General features: G+C 40.8%; 1 protein-coding gene across 2 annotated transcripts; it reads right to left on the bottom strand.

Moving 5' to 3' along the window:
- Window positions 1-409: 409 nt before the first annotated feature.
- Window positions 410-27,253, bottom strand: marchf5 (membrane-associated ring finger (C3HC4) 5). Of its 2 annotated transcripts, none has more exons than XM_084735238.1 (6): window positions 26,805-27,253; window positions 14,311-14,513; window positions 4,308-4,438; window positions 3,821-4,004; window positions 3,345-3,511; window positions 410-1,820 (listed from the first exon to the last, which is right to left on the bottom strand). In XM_084735238.1, exons 1-6 carry the CDS (start codon window positions 26,846-26,848, stop codon window positions 1,704-1,706), a joined length of 846 nt encoding a protein of 281 aa, XP_084591364.1. In that variant the 5' UTR covers window positions 26,849-27,253; the 3' UTR covers window positions 410-1,703. The 2 variants fall into 2 exon arrangements, with proteins under 2 accessions (XP_084591364.1, XP_084591365.1); XM_084735239.1 differs by lacking the exon at window positions 26,805-27,253 and adding an exon at window positions 25,487-25,550.
- Window positions 27,254-27,499: the final 246 nt, after the last annotated feature.

Below are 27,499 nucleotides of genomic sequence, written 5' to 3'. Positions count from 1 at the left end.
TGTGTATTTTATGGTATGGGAAACTCAACAATTCTTATTTCCAGGTGATTATACACTAACAATTATGATTATTATATTTAATTTCTGCTGTATTCTGCCAATAAATCCCCCTAAATCTTACAGACTGGGCCTTTGAAAATAACTATTTATTCTAATGTGTGTATGATAAAGAGTCAGTTCAATGAGATGACAGAAAGCCCTATTTTCACTCATACCTGTCATGCAGATAGATTACTTCTTCTACTTTCTGCACAGATGAAACACTTCTGTTGTAACAGTATTAAAAAACAGCAATGTTCCAAAGACTTTGCTGTGAAAGTTTTTTTAACCAAAGAAATGGTCCCAAATTACAAGAAATTTTAAAATAAACTGGGAAAATATAAATGAGGGAAAACATGGCTTTCATAACTGGGTTGAACTGACCATTTAACTCTTCCAGGAGTCCTGCCAAAATGTCAGCTGCTTCGGTGACTCATTTTCATTTACCAGAGTCCAAGTCTCACTAATGGTTGTGTGGTCATGACCACAGAAGCACAACCTGACCTGAGCTACATTTCACACTCAGGTAACACACCAGTCTGATCATCACATGTCGGGAGAGGAAATCGTACGTTAAATAAAACTCCGACAGCAAAAGTCCAATCTGACGTGCGTTTCACATCTCCAGGTGAAAAGTGCTGCGTTGAGCATCACGTGACAAGAAGCTTTCATACTGCTTCATCACTGCAAAAAGCTCTGACGGGACTAAAAGCATCCATATTATCCATCCGCCCATCTGGTGGAGACGGTGTCACGGCAACAGGGGCTCGACCAAACCTTGAGAGGGGCGGGCTGCAATGACTGATGAAGCTTTGAAACACATCACGTAAAAGTGGTCGGTAAAATGGAGATAATAGCAACAGACAATCAACATGAACACTGCCAAGGCATGTGAATGAAGGAATCAAACACCCCTCGAATAATGTGGGGCTCTAAAACACGACTACACGAACTTCCTACTTGTGGTCAGTGTGTTTTAGATCGTACCGGTTGTGGGTGATGTACCGCATCATGATTTACAACTGTTAAACACATTTTATTGTTTTATCATTAATACATTCCACACACTGAACATTGTTCATTCAATATAAACCCCCTCCTCAACATTGGCAAAGGGGGCTTCTCAAATCTGCAAAATAAACAATATAAAACAATTATTTATTATCATTATTATTATTATAAAACTTTCTAATTACACATGCCCTGCATTTTTTTTACTTTAAAATACAGTAAGTTTACAATAAGTATTAGTTATGTGATTGTAGAAGCACATCCACCCTACAGTCACACAGCACAAGTTCTTGGGAAAGATGTGGTGTGTGTTTATGTGTGTGTCTAACTGCAAACACGCTCCAGTCTGAGTCCGCACGTCTTATCCGTCTTCACCTTACAAAAGCGTCGAAAACATTAAAAACAACGTGTAGTGGCGGCGGCAGTGAGGGATCCTTGCATGAATGTCAGCGACGGTGCGGTGAATCACTCCAGGAAGGGTGAGAGGGGTGAGGTCATTTGAGGGGTGACAATGATCCAAAGTCCGTTTCACCAGCACTTCCTGCTCAGAGTCTGACGGTTTGCATCCTCCCTCCCCCTCACCCATCCCGTAGAGGTTTGTGTGTGGTTCGGTTCGTCCGGCCGTCCTCCATCCGGACTGTGGCGGCGCCTCCTCAGGCCTCCTCCTGCTCGGGGAAGTTGAGGATCTTGCGGTGGGCTTGCCTCAGGTACTGCTGCTGTTTGAAGTACACCTTAAACGCCCCCTTGATGGCCACAAAGGCGATACCTCCCTGTAGGTTACAAAAAAAAAAAAAGAGAGAGAGAGCTTAAAGAGCGATTCACCTCAACACATCTAAGCCATTCCCCACTCATGGCTTAAGAAAGATCTTCTTTTATTTCCACGCCGACTGTCACACCTATGACAGCACATAAAAAAAGAAAACAAACAAGTAAACTGACGGGAGATCTTCCTGCTCGCTTCATGTCCGGCTGTGAGCAACGGGAATTCACCACACTTTATTTTACTTGTTGGCTATGTGGGGTCAAAATTTATATTTAAGAGCACTTCAATGGAATAACTACAGAGATTATCAAGATCCTCTCACGGATGGTCTCGTTTGTTTATGCAGATGATTGAGAGGCAACGATATTAAATTTCTTTGAAATGGTGACAATCTACATAAATCAACATTCAAACAAATGTAAATGCAGTTTAGTCTAGTTTTCAGTACCAACCAAAATTAGTATTATGACTTCGACTTGAATCCAAACAAACTTTTTAAAACACTTAAGCAGTAACACAAACAAACAAACCAATCCAGGTAGATTAGAAACAATCAAGAAAAAATTATTGTTTTTGCCAAAGAGCTTTGATTGCTTTGGTTGTGATTTCCCACTGGAAAAGGCTGAAGAGACATAAATGTAGTTTACATTTGAACTTTTAGGTGACGAAAACCAGTTTTGCTGCTGACCACAGCAGTTCATTGCTTAGCTTCCATGCTACTACTCCTCTGAGCTTCTCCAAACTAAAAGCATTCCAAACGTCATCTACTGTAGGTAATACAATGACTATTGATTAGTATCTCACTACCCCAATTCAAATAATCTGTACTATACCTACCTAATAACTCTGATTTGCCCTTTAATGCCCCTTAAATGACTCCAGTTTAGCCTTTAATGTTTGCTGTTGTCAAAAAGATTTTAACATTAATTCTGGTGATTCATGTTTTCCTTGTGAACAACAAACGTTCCTATTGAATGTTTTCGACTACAGGTTGCATGAACTGTTTGGAAAATAAGCTCTAACAGAGGCCTTTCTTCCTCTTTCCTGCAAAGGTGAAACTTTGTCCTCATATACCGAGCCCCATGAGGGACGGACTGGGACGTCTGTGCTGCCAGTGTGTTCAGCGCAGATCACACGAGCCGCTCTGGTTTCTTCTCTGCCCTCGGCACTACATGAAAGTGGAGGTGAGGTTTCTCTTATGTTCAGATGGCTCATATTTTGTTAGCACTAACTAAATTATAATGATTTCTGTGCCAGCATTGTTGCTGTGTTCACAAGAGGAGCATGTACAAAATATCACCATTTAACTCACCTGAAATCTTCCACAACTATTTAGATTTATCATTTATAATCAGTCATCCACACAGCAGCAGAAGCAGCTCAAGTCTCTGAAATCCATGTTATTGTAACACTGAGATTATAAATCTACCTTTGTTAGCTTGGGTTGCTAACAGTCAGAAGCTCCTATTATTAAACTCCTTCCTGTGTACTGTCTGTATTGGATGTATGAGGAGCTTCTGGTTGTACTTACCAGGATGGTCCTCTGCAGGTTGGAGTTGACGCTGCTGAACATGAGCTTCCCCACGATGGTAGCAATGGTGGGAAAGACCAGGGCGCCGCACAGGATCCGTGTGGCCGACACGTGGTCTGCCAAGGGGCTGGCCTCAGCTGGGATACGAGGAACTGGGCAGCCAATCCCTGCAGAGACCACAGAGAGTGGCAGAGAACCAGTTGAAACACAGAGTACAGCTAATCTAATGAGCCGAGAGATTGTCTTATTAATTTACCATTTTCTCCAGCAGTGGAAGCCGTGCTCTAACAGCGGTAAGACACAACTGCTGAATACAATTACAGCTCCTGCTCTTATCCACATCATCTCACAATGAGAGCACTATCTGAAGAAGGTCCAAGCTCTAGATTTCCAACAGTAAAGGAAGCATAAAGACAAATGAAAACATTTCTGAGAGCTAAGTTTCTGCTGCACACTACACAAGTTTGTGTCCTGACCTGGGAAGATGCTGTTGAGGATCTGCAGTTTGTTAGAGTATTTCCTCCACAGACGCAGGACATAGTCCTCCCAGCGGATCATCTTGCCGAGGATCAACATGACCGGGATGGTGGGCAGGCCGATGAGCAGAAACAGAGGGTCGGCCCGCTCCATGACATCCAGGCCCTCCTTATGGCCCACCACCTGGAGAGCAGACGGGATGGTCAGAATGGAAAACTACAGCAGAGAAGTGAAACTGGTGGACTGGAAGAAAGCAGCAATGCAGGAGCACAAAAGGCTGAGTTGACTTGTCCAATACTATATCTAACCACATGCACATTACTTGCTGTTAAAATGTAAAATGGATAACGTCCTGATGTGACTACATGCATGACTTGCCAAATATTTAACTGGTCAGTTCACAGGTACAACCAAAGTCACAGCTGTAACTATACAGAGTAAACTTGCTTTAACCCAGAACCTCTGTGGAGGGATCATCGGTCATACCTGCATGACAGTGACAGCTCCATACGTGACAGCAGTCCAATAGATGGAGCCCACCATGATGCCAGCGGCAGCGAAGGGGCCGGCCTTAGAGATGAGCCGGTCAGCCAGGTCCAGCACGTAAACCACAGGACCTGGTGGAGCAAAACAGCTCAGAGTGAGACCGACTTGTACACACGCAACTCTTGTTTTGAAGTTCTTCCTCCCACGGTTTGGTGTTTAATCCAACTGATTAGAGCTGCAACGACTGAAATGATCAATCAGTTATCAAAATAGTTTTATCGACTAGTCAATTCTCAAGCAAAAATGTCAATTTAAAGATGTTCAGTTTTTTTTGTCATTTATGATATAGAATAGTAACATTATGTATAATATTGTGATATGAGTCATGAGTCATGATGAGTCATGACCCACCCAAGCCACAGCTTGTTCTTCAGGTGACAGATGTAGAAATATCCGCTGCCGTACCACCAGACTGTCAGGCTGTGACACTGCTGAATTCATCCTCTGCACTCCTCCATATCAATTAGTTTAAATTTTTTTTACTTATCTCCACAGCAAATCCAATCAACTGATCAAAGAAGGAACACTATAACTCTGTAAGTGATGAATAAATCACCTTGTACTCTTGTGCGATTTTGGTGAGAAAGGTAATTTTTGCATTTCACTGTCACTGAATAAAATATAAACTAATGATGTGTTTTTTGCTGGGATCTGTACCAAAACGAACATGTTCCCTTATGTCTGGAGAATATGATTTGTAAGACACGGCATTTCTGTAGCACCACAGTTCTTCATTTATTTTGCTCTGTTGTGACACATTATTCCTTTATCAAAAACACTGCAGCTCTTGTACTTTGGATATTGTGATTGCAGTAATATTTTAACAGTTAAGCCCTTATACCTGATGGACCGTTTTAAAACACTTTATTTAATCCCAGTGAACATCAGTGCAAAAAGATTTAGGCTATGTGAACCATCCTGTCATTCTGTCATATTAGACATTCAATCACATTTGTGTTTGTGACTCTAAATATCATTTACTTAGAAGTCTGACGATCCTGCTTACAAGACCACCTCGCAGCCAAGTGTAAGGTATTGTGTGGGACAGCACGTGCCAATGAATGTTGTATGAGTGTACAGTAGGGGTCATGAGACTCCTGCTGCTAAAACAACCACTGGAAGTAGAAAGGCATCCAAACTCAACTCATATACTTTTCAATTACCTACAAAAAGAGAGGAACCAGCCATTACCGCTTGTGTGTTTTACTGTCCTACTGTGAAAAGAGATGCAGGAGTTTAACCAACACCGTGACCTGTAACTATAAAGTTTTCCTTTGTGCCTGCAGAACTCATGAAAATAACAGCTGAAGACACAAGGAAGCTCACTCTATATAAACATCATGTGACCGGGCTTTTTTAAAGTGCAATGAGAAAAATTACCACAATGCAGTCATGTGAAAGTTACGAGGAAGAGACTGAAGCAGGTCAGGTATGGTGCATACCTTGTATTACAGAGTTATTGACAGACAGGGAGGAGCCTCTTGGGCAGGTTCCACCTAGATTAAAAATAACTGGTCTGACTCTTGACAAGCATGTAATAAGGATTCATCTGAAGTCAAACGTGCCTTCAGAGTAGCTGCATCCCTGTCTGACATCAGGAGCAGGACTTTAAAAAAAAATATCTACTGCATCCTCCTCTCTGGCATTCCAGGCTGACTCGAGGGAAATCATGCAATATTTACAGGAAGGCAACCTGATTTCCTCACTCAGACAGACCCATCCACATCCTATTAATAACTAGCCCAGGAGTCAGTGGGAGGAGAGCTGGGTGGGGACGCTATCAGAGGGACGGACCACAGCACACAGCACCGGGCCTTGATGTGTTGCGGTGCAGCTCTTAAAACTACAAGATCCAGAACAAAGCAGCCTTGGTTTAAACCATGAAAATCTTCTCAAACACCTTCTTATTGTACAACAATCATTGGTGTCCTGTATAAAGTGAACTCATTTTCTGGCAAAATAGGAACAGTTAGGGGTATTTTACATGATGTTCTTGAGTTAATCGTACAATAAACCTTGGCTGCTGTTGATACACCAGTCAAGCTTTATGTTATCGCATGACATGTATGCAGTTTACAGCGATAACTGTGGCAGATTAACCACTGATATCTTACAAAAAAAAAGAATTATTTAGCTTAGCAACTTAAACAGTCGGACAAATGGTTGTATTTTCAAAAGTTATGATTGGTTTTAGCGCTACAGGACTTAACGCTTCTACCATGAGGACAATTTAATCTGTTTGACAAATGTAACGGCATCTGGATTAACAAGTTTGGGTTGGGTTGGTTTTTTCAGGTGAACTTCCTCAAATCTAATTAAGAGCAGGGCAGAGCTGCTATCAATAGCTTCCACAAGGGCAAATAGCATTTATTTTCTTTTTTCAAATAATAAACTGTCTTGAAACTGCTACTTTGTAAACAACCACAAGTCCAAATCCCATCAACTTGTCATTTACTATCATAAATAGCGGCAAAATCTTATATTTAAGACGGTGGAACCAGCAAATGTTTTACATGTTTTCTGTGTGAAAAATGACTGAAACGATAAATCTGTTTTCAAAATAGTTTATAACTAATTTTCTATCAATCAACTAATCTTTGCAGCTCTAGCCTCCACACTGCAAGCATATGAATATTTTCAATTAATAGAAAAAGCAATTTTCCAAGGCTTTAAAATAGGTTCTGACAAAGTAAATGCATTCACCAGTCGTCAAATATTGACTGCAAAAACGCAACCTGACAGTATCTGTTTCATTTTGAGCAGTTAAAACCTTTTCCCTTCGTACATTAGATAATGGATTACTCTACACAGATGAAAAACAATCTCAAATATTTATAAAAGTGGTTCAAAGGTCACTTTAACAGGCTTTCAAATAAACATACTCGTCTCTCGGGAAGGGTGACATTTATAATCCCATTTTTAAAACAGTGATTTTGACACGTGTCTCGTCTTGTTGAGAAATAAAGCTATGAAGTGGTATTAAAACAGTGCTGAGTCACTGGTCATTGTGAAAGCAGGACTTAGTTCAAGAACACTTTCCCCTCTGGCATGTCAGCAGCAGATTGATAAATATATTATCCTGTTCATCTATGCTACATCAAGGCTAGCGTACGGCAAGTAAAAATTGACCTTGTAGCACAGGAAGCTTCGATCACTTTAACTTAAGGACGACTATGCTGTAGTCGGTTACAGACTGCTGGCAGAGCAGCTGAGCCATCTCCAAGTAATCATTTAGGACGTGGACAGATTTAATACAAACACCTGAGCAGATACATTTTCATTAACCTGCAGAGGAAACTGAAGCGGTGAGACCAAGCTGTGATATTTCTAACAACAACATTTACATTAGCCGACACATGATGTGTAAAAAAAGAAGCAGCAGCTTTCAAAAATAATCCTGGTGGTTATTTTGGGGTTATGGGTTTTTGCAACTGGAACATAAGACAGATTTTGTTAAGCTGTTTGTACAGCTAGGCCACCGTGAGGCTGTTACCCATAACTACTTGCCACAAGATGTACACAATTCAGCCACTGTTAGCTGTACACCTATTTCTGCAGCTGAGTACATTCGCTCTATAAAAGCTCTGAGTTCAGAGCACAGTTCAGTGCAGCATTTTAAGCAGACCATGCTAAAGGTCCTTCTCTTTAGTCAGTAGTGCTCCTGGCCACTTGTTGAGGAAGGACCCCAAAGCAAGCAAGAAGCATTTGGCACTTTTAAAGCTACTTAACACACAACGGAAATATCACACTTTTATTACGAAAAGTAGTTATAAACACAGAGGCTCTCTCTTGTCTGCTGCCAGCCTTCTGATGCTTTCCAGAGCACGTTTTTACTGCACCTGTGTTTGCCGACCGGATCGGTCTCGCATTGCTTGAGCGCATTAATATGGCATATTTTGATGACAGGGTTGGAATCTCTTCCGCTTTCTCCCTGCCTAAGCATTACGCCATCGCGGCCGGAGGGAACTGGGTCGCCCTTAATGGCCGCTGGCAGGATGGAGAGCTGAGCAATTCATTTCAGCCACTGGCAGCAGATTCCATAATTAAGATAATTAAAAAGAAGGGAGGGGGGAAAGTGGAGGAGATGGGGGGGAAAGTGCAACTGCAATTCCTCAGTAGTGGGCACGCACGCTGGCACACTGTTCCAGCTGGCTTGTTTACTCTCTAGGCAGAGTGTCAGTAAAGAAGGAGCAGCAAGGACACAACGTCCTCAGAGTTATATTGCAAGCCAAATTAGCATGATAGGCTGGCTTTGGCTCTGCAGCAGGTGCTGGTGGGAATGGGGCCAGAACAGCATATAGCTACCCTACTCTTTGTGGGCTGCAGTGTTGCTCACTTCTGAATCTCCTCTGCTGTAAGTCTGTGAAAACAATCAAAACCTGGGTTAATAGAATAGGTGATCTGTGGCTCCAAATCAACCTCCCATCTGATCCGGTGGTAGACAGGGGTCCCACCCTGGGAGCCAAACATGAGTACTGCCTGTCAAGCCTCTAGAAATCAGCTGGCCTCTGTGGCAACCCTGAGAAAATAACTACTGTGGCAACCTCCCAACAGTGCTCCCTGTCTCTACCTGTCCGCGGCTATCACCCAAATTGAAAGCTGTCGTCGCAGTGTTGTCACCAAGCTGTGAAATTGCTATTATTCTGAGGGCTAATTAAAGCTGCTGCAAATACCATAGCTTGTGATGCCAAGCCATTAAATTACATTCAACAGGAAGAATATGTATATATAGGCTTTTATGTTTCAAACTAAGCATGCTACACATGGAGCAACTGGCTGTCTGTACAACAATCAGATCATATATACAAGGCAGCACTGTGCCTACAGTATGTAACCATAATAAAGAATAGAAAATAGGAGAGGAACACTGCAGCAATGATGCAGCAAAACAGACAACGCTGTACTCCTCCTGCTCACTTTGAAGTGCACTAATGCCCAGTGTATCCTGCAGCTACAGACTGGAACTCCTCAGACAGCACAAATATAATCTCAACTAAGAGGTGGAGAGATTTACACTAGTAACTTTATTAGTAATACTCATGTTATTCATGTGTTTGGTTCAAACTTCATCAATGCCGGTTTAGCTTTCAGAACAGTGTAGTTTGCATATCAAAAATTGCTAACCATAACCACAAAATAATGGAAACTGCAATCTATGTCACTATGTGGTAAAATCCACTTATCTGGTAGTCTAAATAAAAAACCCAAATATTTTGCAAATGTGGTTTGACCCAAGTCTGACATCACGCAGTGCCAAAGATGCAAAAATTAACAAATAAGCATGTATCTTTTGCATGTGGTGGCCTGCTGGGAAGGATCAGGCCCATCCTGTTTTTTATAATCTAGCAATGTCCCCACTTGAGTTCTAAAGGCATGTGAAAGTCATGCTTAAGTCGCAGGGAAACACTGGAGGACAGCTGTGATTTCATGGATTCATCAGCAGAGCGGCAGCGTTACTCCACTCATCTCCTCTTTGCTCTGTCAGCCTTTGATGAGCTGCTCTGTCGGCTCCTCCTGTGACCCAGTTTCACTCCCACTCCTCTCTCCCAGACACATCCAGCATCTCTGCAGGACTCCCTCGCCACCTCTGTCTGACACAAGCTAATGGGATTAGGAAAAAGACACTTTTCCCTGAGGATGCGGAGCCTCTCAGGTAAACTCAACAGGCTCTGTGCATATAACCAACCACTGCTCCACTTCCAGTCCAGAAACATTCTCCTGCTAGGGGAAAAATTAACATTCTGTGTTCAGAGCATGGCTAGAAATTATATACACACCCACTTTGTTTAATAGTCAATTACATGAACATTAAATAATCACCAAGTGCAATGAATAAATAAATAATGCTGTTTTTGGTAAAAGCTAACAGTATTCACTGAACAGGTAGGAACTTTTAGCACAATTTAAGACAGTCCCCAGTGATAATTTGTGAATACACCCTGCTTCCACAGCTCAAAGCTCCCACTTTAAGCCTTACTGAACAAAACTTAATTTAAATACAATAGTTAGCTTGATTCCCAGAGAGACTGTCTGAAACTTACTGGACACTTCTTGCTTAAAAATACAAAACCAAGATTTCTCTCCAACAGCCAGTTAGATACGTTGCTTCCACCCACACATCTTCACAGTCTGACATCTAAACTGAAGGCAAACCAAAGAAAGTTACACTCACAGCTAAATCAAGGTAACACAAGCCTCTGGTTGCTTATATAAAATCCTCACTAAATGAATGGTGATGGTGGCAGAAGCCTGCTGTATCATTTTCTAAGGGTGCCGTCACTCACCAGATCAGCCATGGTAAAGAGGAAGTTCTTTTCAAATTGAACCACCAGCCTATCCATCACAATACTATTTTACTGCAAACCACTTGAGCATCTGAAAGGTACACAAACTTTGGAGTGGGCGTCAGGACCTGATGAGCGTAAACACTTTGCCTTCTCGGCCACAGCTCCTCACTGGCTGTAAAATTAGATGTGGCCAAGAATAACTGACCACAAAGACATAATGATGAGGCACACTGAGAAAACACTGATGCAATGTGTCTAAATCATGACTTCAATAAATACTGTGTGAAACAGAGACTCAATTCATGTGTCTCAAAGCCAGAGCATGTGAGCAAGACTCTAACAATAGATAAACCTAACACAAACATGTCTGTATATCCCCTTTGGAAGAAAAAAAAAACAGTTCTCTTGGACTTAATAAATATGCATTCAGTATAACCTGAGTTATTAACTTATTAATGTCTATTACCCTAGAAAATACTGATTATAAATATATTCAGTACTCCAGTAGGTCACCTTTTATTTCAGGATCATAATCTGTGATAAATAATAATAAATAAAACCACACGAACAGTAAGAGGGAAAGGTAAATGAATATTCAGTTTATCCTTGACGTAAGAGATTTGTTCTAATATACTGTAGCCTAAAGTACACACATCCTTTCACCATGTTGCTTGGCAACCAGTCAGGCACAGTTTCAGCTCAATTTCATTGAACCACTACACATTTTGATATTGTAGCCTCCTTATTCCACATTTTAACTTCTTCTTCTAGATGGCTCCAACTGAACTGTTTAAAAAATCTGATAATTTTTCATGAAAACTGAAAAAATACATACAGTCTTCCCTCAAACCCTGCACTCTTAGTCTTGAAATATTTTAGACACAAAGATTTGACAAGTATTTCTGATTTTACAGATGACTTTGTTGGAGCCCTGTCAACGGCCCCATATTAGTCAAATACCTTTTTGTAATGGATTGCAATGATATTTTTTATTATCTCCTAAACTTGACAATGCACACCAAAACAATCCAGATGGATAAGTAGCACTACAAGTAAGAGGAAAAAATACAGATTTTTGGCTTAAGTGATTATCAGACTGACACAGTTAACACAGTTAAACAATTAAATGTGTTATCAAGGCCTGCTGGATTGCTCTACTGGATGTGATTTTTTTCTGCATGTAAGGGTTGATGCAGCATTAACTGACACTCCCATGGGACCTGGGAGCCAATTAACACAACCTTAAATACAAAAAGGAAAGGACCTGTCTGACACACTGACAAATGCTCGGAAACAACCCAAGTGTGCCAATAATAAGCTTTCACAGGGAGACACAGACATACATGGGGTTATTTATTGAGGAGGAGGAAGTGTGTAAAGAAGCTGAGCTGAACCTTCCTCTTATAGCACCAAAGTGACTGACAGCACAGCCTTGGTCACTATTAATATACATGAACCTGTTTACCAGCCGGGCCAGGCCTCCTGCAGACTAACATTGTCTTAGGGCCAGCTACTGTCTCAAATTGCAATTTCTCTCTCTTTGAGGTTGAAATAGCAGTGGCCCAGTGGCTGATGGGTAACCCAATGACAGCTGTGCACTATTAACCTTATGTGTGTCCAAGTTTTACACATTTGACTGTAAAAATTCAAAGTGATACAAGTATTCCTTTTTCTGCGCCTAGAATTTTTTTCTGTCACTGCAAAATGCTGTGCAAATTACAGCATAAGGACAAGTCTGTCGCTGTCTCAGAGAGTTATGAAGGGATCTGAGACAGAGAAACTAAAAAGTGAGGAACTGCTGGCCGAATAAGCATGGCCGTGTATGGTGTATGTTCACTAGATTAGTCATAGCTGGTGTTTGGGAACAATTGAGGCCATCGTCACTCTGACGTGTCAGGATAATTGAGGCAGCTGCTTCCCTAAACTGCTGCTGGTCAATCAGCCAGGAGCTGGGCTGTGTAACAAGTGAGCACCCTTCTGTTCCTCGTCTGGCTGAAAGGAAATATTTACCCACATCACCACAGAACCTATGCTGGCTCTGGAGTAAATAAACATCCACTCAGGCAAGACAAACTGAATAGCTCTCAGAGCTTTGGGTACAGTTACAGGCAGCAGCTATTAAGAGTTCCCTCAAAGAGGAGCTTTTGCAGGCTATTTACATGGAAACTTGCTCTACAATGCTGCTTCAATGTTGACAACTGGTGGAAAATGAGAGCTGTCATGACATTTTGACAGTACACCAAATCAAATTTCAGAATTTCAAAGTGGAAGCTTTCCAAGTGGTGTATAGCCAGTAAACCAGCCCACAGGCAACCTATTTCACTTTCTCCATAGTTTGAACATGCATCACACACTCACTAGGGCTTCACTGATAGAGAGTGCTTTTCATTATGTTGAATTATGCCTCCTCATCTCCTCTCTCCTCCGTCGACCCAGAAGTCGTTTCCCCTCCACCAGGATGATGGATCTTCCAATTGCCTAAATGCACCTGGAGGGGATGAGGAGTGAGGAGAGAGGAGGCATCCGGAGGAGCTCAGAGCGAGGATACACCAGTGAATCCTATGCAGAAGTCTTTTGTCAAGAGGAGTGATTGGACAGTTTCGGCGATTCTCATACTGCATCATCAGGACACACGTAGGGAAATCAAAGTCCAGACTGACAGAAATTTCTGTAGCACTTTAATGCTTCTAATGTGAATATTTATGTTATTTGGTGTCACAAAGAGCTCATAAATAATAACTGATGTTGTCTTGTCTCGCATTAAAATCAACACACACATTCTTAGATAGCTGTGTGTATTATTGTGCAGGTAACAACAATGCAAGTAAAGTAAATTTGAAGATTTAAAATGAATTATTAAATGATGACTATAATCAGCATCAGAAAGAATACTACTAATAATCAGCCTTTTTCTTTTAACAATTTACAGATATAAATCTGTATACTGTCAGGTGTTACATACATTTCTGTGGACATTCATAACAGTCTGTTTGACAGCTGATACAGCTGTGCAGCTCCACAACAGTAACTGATGTTGTTTCAGACTGATGCCAGAAGGAACTGAGGATTTTTCATTTCACAGCTTTGTTTCCTCTGTCCTCATGTCTTCCTTGCTTCTCTCTCTCATATCCTCGCTAGGTGGAGATAAGACGTGAGGAAAAAACCAAGCAGAGGAGATGAAGAGACAAATTTCCCATTAAAGAGCACCCATAGTCTTGCACTCCTTGTGAGACTCATAATGGACAGTTTCAACCAAACAGATCAACTGCATGAGCTGATGCAGATATGGTCTTTTTGTTATTCACATTCTTCCTCGTCAAACCAGCGCTGACGTCGCAACTCAACAGGAACAATTCGGTCAGAGATCTGAGTCTGTTATGCTAGTAGAGGCTAATGTAGCCTCAAGTCACTAGCTTCAAGCAGGGATGAGAAGCAGTCTACAAAGATCTAGTAAGATCATGTCTTTCTAATGCCACATCCCTATATATTCATTTTCAAACTTGTAGTCTTCAGACTGAACTGATGACGACTTGAGTAACATAACTTCAGGTAATTTATCAGATCTTGCACAGCTCCCAATGCAGCCACAAAAGGCTTTATGCGACTTTTTTTTTCACATAACATTATTACATCCCAAGACCTGTAAACAGACTCACCCAGTTTGGGAAAGACGATGAGGTATTCTGCATTGCATTGTGGGCAGGCAACCCGTGCTGTGCTGTTGCCCCGCTGCTTCTCATCTACCCAGCGCTGCAGGCAGGCCTGGTGAACCCACTTGGTGGAGCCACGACAGCGACACGGGCGGACCCACTCTGCCGTGCGGTCATCCTCATCTGTAGCAAAGCACACCCAGCAACTCCTAAAAACAAACAGGAAAAAAGGCTGTGAATTTCTAAATGAATCTGTCACTTTTGAGTTGCATCGCATGACAGTCTTACACTGTAAACAAATAACCACAAAACTGTAGTGCAGTGTTATCACTGATGAAAACTCTGATGTAATGTGATTTCAGAGGACACACAACTAGATTAGATAGAGCCTCTGCACTTCTAAATCAAAGCAGAGTGATAAATACCTTTGGCTCTAGTAAAAGAAAATCCAAGCAGAGCGCCTGCCCATTGGCACAACACACAGGCAAAGGCATACGAGGGAGCTAGAAAAAAATACTGCCCACAAACAACAGTAATAGTGTAGTTTGAGTAATGTTAGCCTATTGACAGATTTGCATAGTGAAAGCTCAGCTTATAGGGAACCAATCCAAATGCAAATTATGTCATCATTCTATAGCAATTACACTATGTAATCAACATTTACTTTATAGAAATATGTTAAAAGCAAAAAACGTTGTCCATTTCCACTTTAAATTACTTTAGTTGGTAATAATAGCGACTGAAAGGCTGTGTACTGTGTTCTGTCCGCAGAGAAAAAATTAGTCCCTGTTCATGTAATGTTACAATCTTCCTGCCATTCTGTGAAAAGCCTCTTACCAGCAACAAGTCAGGCTAAAGCAAATAAAAATAGCATAAAACCAGAGGTGTCCAAGTATGGTTCAGAGCCATGGAGCTTGAAAAGAAACATGTGAACAGGTAGAGTAACAAACACATTGCACAGCATTAACCGTCGCATATGTACTGAGGCCCACAACTGAGACACTGGTGTCTTGCTCAAGGGCACTTTGATATTACAGATTCCAGTAGGTTAATCAAAGTCTTTCTCTCTAATAAAAAGAATAACATGTAGAAACAAACACAACATATAGCTGAGAGACCCATATAGCTATAATACAGCATTTTAACATTGAGGCACATGTGAGCATCTGTTGCTCTGTGTGTGATAGACTGGAGGAGAGTGAAAGAGGGCAAGCAAGACTAATGTAATCTTTCATGTAGCCTTTGAGTACAAAGCGGGCTCAGCAACACAAAGTCACTTTAAACATGAGTCAAAGGTTTCAGCTTAGATCAGGCTTATCTGGAATTCTTACTGAGGAAAGTGTTGCCGAGGCTATTTTTCAGCATTTAGGGAACAGTGATAGATGTCTTGATCAAAGTCTCTCAAATATCTGCAGACTAAATAGCCTAGTTGGAACACACAAATACAAACAGCATCACTCAGGGCGAGTGACTCTGCATGAAATCAGCCAAGATCAATACATAAACCCTATAGGCAAACAAGTGATTACATGCTGACTACTTGTCAAGTGTATCTGACAGCAAGGCAAGAACTATTCGATGCACTCACTTGCTCATAATAGCTGGCCCTTCATCCTGCCATCTGGAAACAGGGCACAGAATTTCCAGGGGATTATATTTCAAAACACACCACAATGACAGATTCCATTTTGTTTCAAAATTTATACTTTTTGGACCCATACACTCAAAAGAGGGCCAGCATTTACCTTATGTGTCCTTATATTTCTCTCGCCTTTTGCTAAATATGGCCAGTTGTTTTGCCTCTAGTTTGAGCTACATTCTTCTGACGTTGCCTTTAGGAATAATCACGTTGCTACTCAACCCTAAATTCACCTGGGCATCCCTCTGTGAGGGAGTTCAGCATTCTGATGAACCACAGTGAGGATATTCAGTGTCTTGGTTGCAGACAAAGTGAGGAGACACAGTCTCCCTTCTGTGTGACATCCAGACAAATGCCTTGTTCTGGCCTCTAGCCAAAGCCCGCAAGCTTCTCGACACATCCTCCTTCCTTGCCTCCCACATACATACATACATACACACACACACACACACACACACAAACACACACACACACACACACACACACACACACACACACACACACACACACACACACACACACAGTGGAAGTAGGGGTGTCACGAATCTCCAAATGCACGATTCAATTTGACCTTCGATGTGAGGGTCACAATTCATTTCTTCAATTTAAACATATTTTTCAGCACTGATGGGTATGCTAATTTTAATCAGGTGTAAAGATCAACAGATCATTTTTCATGCCCTGACAACTGTCACAGATTTTCAAATTCTTCTTTAACAAGATAGTCTACATCAGTCATTGCAAGAGAATGGGAAATTTTGTTTAGGTCACCAAATGAATAAATGACTATGGAAGAAATTCTGCAAATTTAAGATTTATATTTGCAGTACACCTTATCTAAAGCATTTACAATGTTTATAATGTTTCATGGATTAGAGGAAAAAACAAGGGTGTAATTCCCCCTAAATACACTAATTTAGTCTCATTTATGAAGTAGGCTAAAATATGCTATATTGTTTTCCTGAGTGAGAAGGCCTATTAACTCAGCCTAAATACATTTATTTCTCATTTATTAAGTATTTAATATGTATATGTTTTCAATAATACGCGTCAAGATAATATAAGGTGATAGGGAAATCGCAGTAAAAATGCTCATTCATTTATGCACAAATTAACTTCCCAAGATTAACTGATAAGGCCTACTGTGAATTGGGTCGGTATTGTTTGTCATATAGATCCTAAGCAAACAAATTTGGGAAACATTTGTCTATCTGGTATCAAGTGTGATATAAAGGAGGGTCTGTGAAGTGCTATTTTTTTCTTGAACACACAGCTTATGCCACCTGGAGAGAAAAAAAAAATGTAAGTATAGATTGTTTTTTTCCATTTCCATTATTATTCAATTATCAATTTTCGATTTAATATTGATTGTGACACCCCTAAGTGGAATTAAGTGTTCATCTTATGCCTCCTCATTTACCAGAGAGCCATTATTATGTTTGGCCTGGCCTGTCTGGTGTACTATCTTCCAATTAATTCAACTCCTTTCATGAACAATGTACCTCCCAGCCCTCCTCCGCTCCATGTCTGTCCAACATCTGGGAGGTAATTCGATATCCAAGTTCCCTGACCTTACCACAGTACATCCCTGACTGTGACATTATATTGCTTTTCCATAATTAATCAGCGGCATGCGACTGGCAGGAAGGTCCAACCCTGTGTCACACTGCATGAGGCTAAGTTCAAGAATCTAGACTAGTGGCATTCTTATTTTAGCTGCTACGTACCAAAGAAAATAGTCATAGGTTAGACCTGAATAATTAATTTAAGAAAATCAGCAACAGCAGGCCATGACTACTTCATCCAAGCTCCCAAACTGTGCCTATGGAGTTCCACTGTTTCTAATAAAACCTAGGAACAATTGCATTTCTTCACCAGCATGATAACCGTTGAGATGAAGAAAAGTACCCAACTGAAGTCCAAAATGTGAAGATTTTCCTTTAAGCCACATTCACATTAATTTCAGCCTGGGACCGGCTTGTTGCTAGGAGATCCACTGGTTCAGGAGATGACTGCTGCCTTCGACCCATTTACAGCCTGACTATCCGTGTGTGACATTTATGTTCTCATTTTCATAATTACACTGAACCTTGAACAGTTGGCATTTCACTGGATGAATGAAACAATGATTAGTCCACACTCACCTCCCATAAACCACTGGCATAAATTCAATGAGGAGAGACAAACTGTAATAGAGATGTTTGTTTTTTCCTATCAGGCTGTGATTATGTGCATTTTGGGTATCATTTGTGTTAATAGATCTGGGGAAAAATGGCAAATTAATATTCAGAAAATCCAGGGAACAGCATGAATACATCATCACGTCCACCAACAGACGATTACAGATTAACATTTTTTCTGTCACAGGTTCTACTGCATTAAAAGTAAATTTCAGCTTGGGTCTAAATCTATGCAGTACATGACAATCATGCGAAAGCTTGATTTAAAACCGGACCTAACACAGATCAAGACATACAATCTCTTCTCTGCCGGGGTGTAGACATCTAGCTGCCTGTGGCCAATCTAATAAGATGTACATTCTGTACCTTGAGTTTACAGTTTCATTTCCAGTCAACCCAACACCTTTTAACTCTCATTAGGAAGTAGGAAATGTTTCTTACCATATCAGTAATATCAGAAATATTCAACTGTGCTATGAAACACGGCTCTAAAAGCTAAACTTGTTTCCAGGATGCAGAAAATTCCATTACCCTAAAATACATTTTAAGTATGGAAAATGTCTAGTTGGTTTACTGACAATCATGCAAGGAAAAAAAAATACCAAATCTCTTCCTAAAGTTATCTAGTGCCTGTGACTGAAAATATTTTCACAGCTTTCTCAGTGCACTGGAGCACCTGTTTCACTCACTTTTAGTTTCTTCTAAATCTTTAGGGACCTCAGAATATATGTGTACATATCTGGATGTCTATAATATCACCCATAGGTTTCTGACATGGTTGAAATCTGTAAGCTATGTTTTACTGCTCTATGACAAAGTATTTTTGGAGGAAAAGGCTAATGAGCTTTCCAGTCTCATTTTCTTGGTGGCCACCTGCAGCAGTACTTCCACATTTATTTAGTAGTTGACTCAGCGAAGCCCCATAGTACACCATGCATATTTCAACCCTGCTCCCACAGTTGAATAATGGATGTCAAATCTGGGGCCTTCTGTCATCATCATACTCAGGTCTTGGTGTGCTCTGTTAGTGAGGTGAAGAGGGGGCTGTGAAAGACCGTGGATGGCCAACTTGGATTATTTGCTTGGGTTGTTGCTTGCCTGCAATGGATGATTTTCCAACACTCCCCTGGTGGTGAATAAAACATGACGATGCAGGAGAGGAGCCTTGGGGTCGAGGTGCTCAGGTGACATGGCCAGTTTAAGTGCCACGACACACACACAAGGTGAATCTGAGTCTGACGCAAATATCAACCCCAAATTCACACTTCTGTCTACAGTCCGTATAGAGGTCATATTGTACTGCCCACTTCTTCTTAAGACAGATATGTGGGCCTGCACCATACAAAAAGCTCCAAGAAACAACATCTAATGCAATTATCACATTTGTTTGCACTTCATCATTGGAGCAGGTTAATAAGAAAAAACATGACTCTTGTCCAACTTTTCCAGTGTTCTACACGGGGGGACTTAATATCCCAAAAACAGTCCAGGGACTGAAAGTGATGCAGCTATAAAACATGAGGACGAGAAGTTGAGAAGAACAGTGGACAGATGTCTCCACAAGAGCACGACAGTGGAGAACAAAACCCTGGGCTCCCTTAGATTCACTGGCTCTTATTCCTGTAACCCAGCCCCGCAGCATGACAGGACATAATACAGCAGCACCGAAATGCTATCCTCTGTGCGAAACCTTAATCTCCAGCTCGCTGTCGCCTCAACCCTGTTTAACAGAACACTTGGGAAGATAAGCCAGTGCGGGCACATGTACAAAATGGTCTCCTGCATACACAGAATTCCTCTGCAATTTGAAATGAAAACTGGCTTGTAACCTAAGGCTGTGCAATATGGTAAATTTTGATTTTCATAGAAGAAAATCTATTAAAATCATGATGATATGAAATTTGTCGGGGTCTGTTGTCTGCCTGAAAACCCGTGAGCTCTGGAGAAATGGTACACAAAACATACATTAATTATTACACTTTTAATCAGTTAAATTATTAGCTACAATTAATTGATTAATTATTAATCATTTACATCCCTACTCTTTACCAAACAAAACATGTTTTCTTACATCTGGAGAACAATATCTGAAGGCCATAAGATCTCTGCAGCACACCAATACTTTACTATAATGCTGTTTCGTCACATATTTTATCTTAATCAGAAAATTTGTTTCTGTAATTTGCGTATTAAATTGGTCACAAGGTCATTTTGATAATATTTCAATTAAACAATAGATAGTAACATGAGTCTGAAGAACCAGATCTAACTCAGTCTTAACTAACCTATGACAAAACTGAAGCCCAAAACCACAGACAAAAAATGTTGACAGACACAGCCACACCTGACACAGTCCCCATTTCTGTTTAAAAGAAAGATTTCCTTTAAAATGTCCTCCAAGAACATGAGATCAGATGATGGCGACTTGCCTAAACTACACTGTAGCTAGGTGCCCAGCCGTCTCAACCACTTATTTACATGCTAAACAGGCAAACTTGAGTGGAGCTTTGCTGTTTCCACAATGAGCTTTAATCCACCTAATGCTAACCGACTGCTTTGAAACTTCAAGGACAGGCAAACAGCAGTGTGTATTATCCTTTTTACTTCACCAGTTATTCTGAAAAACAGTCAAGCTACCAGGATCAAAAGAATGTGCATCAACGAAAGACTGCAGATCCTTCCAGTCAAGCTAGGCCAAGCTCACATGCTCCACTTCAGCTGAGGGTGTAATTTTGACAATCTAAGACAGCCATTAAGTCACACAAACACAGACGAGGGGGCTCTGAAGGAATACAGGATGACGGTGTGATTGACACTGTGTACAAAGATGAGTGTGACAGCATAGCTACTTTCTCATCGTCTCACAAGTCAGGCTCCCGTTCTTTAAGAAGCACATAAGCCACCCGACAAAGGCTCCTTTCACTCTGCAGTGGTCACGTGACTGTGGGAAAGCTGGAGGTTCCTCAGCACAAAGGCAGGGCACAGGAGCACCGGATTCTGGTCCACAAAGATCTTAAAGGAAGGTTAAGGTCTAGAGGGGCTTCTCCATGTTTGACTGCTTCTACTCAATCACAAACTAGTCTTGTCGATGTCAGTTAAACAACAACCCAGGCTGTTTGCCACCCTGGAACAGTATTGTATCCAACTACCCATAGTCTAAGATTTGTACCTTTCATGTGTCAGCTTCTGGCTAAATGAGTCCTTTGGCAGATAAATTGGTGAGTGTCAGCTGCTTCTGAAAAGATGCGATAGTTATATAGTCTTGGGGATTTTCCACATGAGGTGGACGAAATAACAGGGTGTCCTTACAATATGGTGCAATCAAATGCAGCAAGACAAACTCCATCTTCTACAATTACCAGATTTGAATAAACATCTTGTTGACAGTGTCAGCAAAAACATTTTGGTCCTGCAGTTATTTCATGTATATTGCATTATATTGTACTATAATAGTTTGTGACAGTTAAAAAAAAAATAACAGACTGACAGGTAAACAGTATTCATGGAGGTGTGTTCCAGTTGTTTGTCACTGACAAGTAAAGTTTGTTCACTGAGTCAACCAACACAGGAGCCTCCCTCCTCTACTACAGTGTCAGGTTACTCCATAACAGATTTGAGTAGTTCTACTTCCAGTGCCAGGCACTGAGACCTTCATATTATATTAACACGTGCACAGGAGTCCAGAAAAGGCATTTGTTTTGGATTGGCCCACGAGTGGCTGGCCTCCAAAGTTAAGAGGACTAAGAGTAATGCTGGATTACAATCCATTAATCCAAAACTTCCATTTTATGGAAGCCTCAGGAGTCACATTTCATGATCACATGTAATAAATACCCTGGAATTTTTTTGCGTGTAAATGTTCCGAGTATGAAAAGATACACAGGGTGAAACAGCATTTAAAAAGGTTTGAGTTACAACACTGGCTTTGGGGCCAACAGTGTAAACAGGTTGGCATTCAGTTAAATACCTTGCAGTTTAAATTACTCAAGCTTGCTAGCTACACCACCTAGCTTAAGACACGCCATTTTTCATGACCTTTCACTTGAGTTAAAGCCATGTACCACAGGTTATTTCTGCTGGCTGTAGGTTACCAAGCCACAGTAGGTCAGCTGCCGGCCAGCTACTGATTGCTGTTTAGATTATGTCCACAACCTAGTGTATGAGAAAATGTTGTACAATGTATTAACTCAATATGTGGTGGTTACTAATACCTTGATGATATTCTGACCATGACTGTTCTTGTTTCATACCACTATTTAATCCAAATTTGGGATAGTCTTTGAAAAGATACAGATTCTTTGTTTGGCTATAATGGCCAAGCAAATAAATGTAATTCATTTCATTTCAGTGTTTAAAGGACCGACGTTTAGAAATTGGTGGCATCAAAGCTCTGAGCTTGCAGATTGTCAGCCCCTTGCCTCACCCTCCTATTCCGAGCAGGAGAACCTATGGTGGTTGCAAACCTTGTGAAAGGCCCTGTCTAGAGTCAGTGATGGGTTTGTCTGTTTTGGACTGCTATAGAAACATAGTGGTACAAAATGACAACCTCCTCACCCTCTGTAGATATAAACAGCTCGTTCTATGGAAACAAAAACACAATGCTTATGTTTAAGTGATCATACACTGATTAAATGTACTTGTGAATATTAGATTCCATTTCTGCCATATTATAAATCTTTCACAATAGACCTTGAACAAGAAAATGGATGTCGCTTTCTCCAGATAGAAGACACCCCATAGAAACTGACATCACGCAAGAAAAACAAATTGCACTAAATCATGGCTACGGGGTCAATCATTACAAACCCTTATGTATACACACACATACAGCACATATTTATATACCCATTCATACAAAGAGCAACAGGGCCCGTGATCTGGACAATAAAAACAGACAAGAAAAGAGTAGAACAAGGAGGTTGTGTGAGAGCCAATAAAAAGGTCAGGCTGGATTGAAATGTGTCCCCCACATCTATTCAAGAAACACTGCATTGCAGGGGCAGCTGGCTGCTTGTGGCAGGCCCAGATAAGAGCCTGTGGAGCCTTATGTTTGTCAGTGATAGAGGCTGGGTACACAACCGTCTGGAAGCAAGGGGACATGACATACATCTTCCTGCTATCAGCTCCTCAAACACTGCCAGGGTTATTGCCTTTGCCACACACTCGCAGCACGCAGCTAAAGCATTTCACAGAGCTCACATGCCCTTCCTTTCTTTCTGCTACTGTACCATGTGCTTGGGAAATGGCTTCAAGTCCAAAGTTCAATATTGACAGAAAGTGCTGCGTCAAATGCCTACAAATGCCTTTTAGTACGCATTGCACAAGCTATCAAATGCCAGGGACTATTTTGAGGGGAAACGGCACACCAATGTGCTTAGACCTAATGTTGCAGCATCTGCTCACCACTCAAAAAGAAGATGGAAAATTTTGGTCACACATGTAGCATAACACTTGCAAAGCAACCAGCCATCATAGCTTTGTGCGACTTAATAAAACATTAACCAAAACATATCCATTAACACTTGTTTTCTAATTACATATAGAATAAAGGTGAGTAGACATTAGCCTGGTCAGTGGTGAATAATGTTTGAGATTTATCTATGTCCAAAATAAAAACTAGACTTGCTGCTCACTTGGTGGGAGACACTTAGAAGTTATCATATCTAATCTTATTCTGCAGTGCTTGTGTAGCCAACTCCAAGTTTACACTTCAATTATGTGTACTGCCAGGCATAAGAAAACAGTGAGATTAGTCTGTCAAAGAACCAAATCTATTATACATCACCTGCCAGATCAATCATAATGATTACATTCCTAAATTTGTCACATGAACTTCAGTTACCCATCCTAACAATTTTGAAGAATCCCAGAATTACCTGTCTTTTTCTTAGCAAAGCATTTGCCAATAAAGTAGAAGTAAGATGATGACACTTTCTATATCTTAAGATGCACTTTCTACAATGACAGCTTCCTCACATTGTTTTAATGGGAAAAATTCAGGTTATTGATTCAAACACTGACTTCATCCTGCCAGGACTCTCCTATTTCATTTAATCTAGCAAATTCACCTCCTGTTGTTTTTAAAACAATATAAATCTAGGCAGTATTTACATAAATAATTGAACAGATTGAAACTAACATGTTGTAGTTTGTGTCTAGTTGAAAAGCCCTGGTTTAAAACAACTTAAAAACTTTTCAGAACATCAAATTATAACATGAATAGATTTACTTGTTGTCTGGGGTTTGTCTACGTTAAGACAAAATTATTCTAGACTTAAATCGACAATGATAACAGGTTCCAAAGTTGTGTTATGGATTCTGGTGATGCATTAACCCTATTGTTTACATTTTACACAGGTTCACACACACCAACATCACACACCACACATGGTCTGTCATCTTCAGTTTGATCTTGGCAGGTAAGAACTTACGCCAATAGCAATAATTGCAGCCTGTAAAATGGGTAAACCATATTCTGCAAACAGAGTGGGTCTTGTCCTCTCCACACATCATGGGTGGCTATAACAGTAAAGGCTGCCTACATCCAAATATGTCGTCTCTCACTGTATCCAGTTTTACCATGACATGAAACCAACCACCATACTTGGCTGATGATACAAGACAAAATCCTTAAAATTACACATTAATGCAAGCTACCTTTGGTCACAACAAACTAAGCCAACTGTTGATGTAAGCTGAACACAAACAGTGCACTAAAGATGTCCTGTCACAATCTTACAGGTAGATTTGACATGATATTGCACAACACCCATATATATACTTAAATTCTGAGGTCAGCTAACCTTTGTCTTCACTAATTCCAATACTACTTTCAAAATATTTGCAAAAGATCTTATAGTTTATTTGATATAGATATTGTTACCAACTTGTATTTCATGGGTTAGTCACTCTCCTAATCACACTTTGTCATGATTAAACGCCCGTGGATCACCATTTCTTTGAAGAGAAGCATGAAGAAAAAACTGCAGCACCTACTGAAAACAACACTGGAAACATTAGCAATAGGAACTGATGCTCCAGCCATCACAACCTAGGAAGCCAAACACAGGCAAAATAATGTCATGCTGAATGTGAATTTAACTTGTTGCCTGGTGAGGTTAGCTGCCCGCTATCACAAATGACAAAAAAGGAGCAGCATTTCAGACATGAATTTGAGGCTGCAGTGTCTGAATTTCATGTCTAGTGGGACCACTGAAGTGATGAGCCACAGCTTTGAGCAAGGTCCAGGGGCTAGTACTGCTGCAAGGGACCTGCAGAGTTGCTGACTGCATGCCTTGACATCCCTGATGAAATGTACTGAGGGTGGGATTGTATGTGTTTATAGCTCAAAATAATTCCCCACCTGTCACAATGGATGTCCCCCTCCATGTGACCATGAAACTGTTCAACCTGGGGTGCAGCATTCTGCCAAACAAAACTTGTTTTGTCAGATATTTCAATGTCAGAAGACATGCTTGAACTTCTTATGTCAGCTATAAAACTTGCCACTGCAACACTTTCCTAAGCCTTCAAAAGGAATTCACTAACTTGTGTGTACAGGCACTGGACAGCTATGACAGTTTGGCAGCATGGCAAGAAACTGAACATGTTTGTTTAAGTGACAAAACCACCACCCCCTCTCAATGGCAGCTTTGCTTGATTGCTATCTGGAATTTCACTTCTTCATTGCTTCCAACTATGTTTAATGAACCTACATGCTCTTCCTTCACTGTGCTTGTTCCTTGTACAACTTCATAAATTCAAAAATTCCTGTGATACCTTTGTCATGGTGAAGTTTCCAACATTTACTTTGTGCCTCAAAACACTCACAGCACACAGTTTGTGTCCTTGCTTTTCCCTGAGATTTTATCTAAAATCAGATATGACACCTGCTTCTCATGCTTCCTCTCTTATATACTACCCTTCCATAGATCTTAGCACCACCACTCAGTTGTTGCTCTCACTGTACACACCATATGCACTTTCCTCTTTTATAAATCTCAACAGCAACACAGCCATTCTTCCATGCAGACATATCAGACATCTTATCACGTTACTTAAGTTTTGGACATTCAAGGCACAAATGTTTACAAGTTTAAATACCAAATATCCAGGGGCATGAAAGCAAACTCGCTTAGGAAATAGTATTCAGTGTCTTATGTAATAGAAGATATGAGGATATGAGTTCTCATTCAGTGCCATAAGGATTATTAGATTTGAACGTGACAATTTCAGAAATCTTAGTGGATACAGCCTTCTTGTCCAAGGTCAATAGTTAACAGGCATGATGTTTTGGGAAAAAGTGGCAGCTGACACAATGACCTTTAGTTAAATTTAGGGTAAACAAGTACACATTAGATAATTACTTTAACGTTGCATATATAATAATGTTTAAAGTGATATGCGGGTATTAAGAGCACTTGATGCAGAATTTATCTTATGGCAGTAGCGAAGGACGTCATATATCAACACTGCAAAAACACTCTACGTAGCTAACGTTAATGACATTCAAGAAGTCAGAGATTAAAGCCACTAGTCTAAAACGATAACTACATTTTAAAGTCTGAGTTTCTGAATATGTTGACAGAAACTTCTTTCCAATGCTCTCACCCGTAGTGATTTAACGTACAGTTACGTAGTCTAGCTTCCACTAGCGTGCTAGCCTTAAACTTGGAACTCACCTGTCCAAATTCTGCTGCATGACCACTGCGCCCTGTTCCGCCATTATCGTGGAGAAGCAAAAAATACTCAAATGCTGTCTAGTTGGTGGAGCAGATTAACTGCCTTACAGATAAAACATTAAAATGGCACGCCTGCTAATTTGCTGCAGCTGAGGTTGGCGTTAAATCACTTGCTAGCTAGCTGAGGAACTAACGCTAACTAGCTACATAGGCCTTTGTGTTGATACGGCGCGTCAGCTGCAAACGAGCCAGTTATTTAGCATTAAGACTATTCTTTCGCGGTCATGGCAGTCTAAAAAGCACTTGTCTGCACCCGATGCACTGATTCAACTAAAAATCCTCTTTACATCGGCTACGGCCTCGTTTGACACTAATATTATCGCATTGGCGTGACCGCTTGACTCCATTGACTGGCCGTCTCTGAGGTAACGCAAAATAGCACGGCTGTGCGTGGCTGCGTCATCAAAACAACGACGGCGCCGATGAACCCTGTCGTGGGAAATGTAGTTTCATAATGCTTCCCTCCCTCTTATGGCCAAAAATATCAAATTAATGTTCTGAATCCACCCCCGATAGATGTGCCAAAGAGGAGACCGCGGCTTCTTGAAGATACAATCATCATGAAGATGCACATATGGCTACAAAACACTTCGAATTGCGGTAAGACGTTTTAATTAGGCGACAAACTCTCCCTT

The sequence above is a fragment of the Lutjanus erythropterus genome, chromosome 14 (assembly GCF_056507025.1).
Source record: "Lutjanus erythropterus isolate fLutEry1 chromosome 14, fLutEry1.hap2, whole genome shotgun sequence".
Classification (NCBI taxonomy): domain Eukaryota; kingdom Metazoa; phylum Chordata; class Actinopteri; order Lutjaniformes; family Lutjanidae; genus Lutjanus; species Lutjanus erythropterus.
This window is presented reverse-complemented; position numbering and strand designations above follow the sequence as displayed.

Excerpts from the sequence above, each read along its gene's own strand:
- marchf5 (XM_084735238.1), bottom strand. The coding sequence starts at position 26,848 with ATGGCGGAACAGGGCGCAGTGGTCATGCAGCAGAATTTGGACAG. Across the intron at positions 14,514-26,804 it reads ATGCAGCAGAATTTGGACAG|GAGTTGCTGGGTGTGCTTTG; the intron begins GTGAGTTCCAAG and ends GTTTGTTTTTAG. Across the intron at positions 1,821-3,344 it reads ACCTGCAGAGGACCATCCTG|GGAGGTATCGCCTTTGTGGC; the intron begins GTAAGTACAACC and ends TGTAACCTACAG.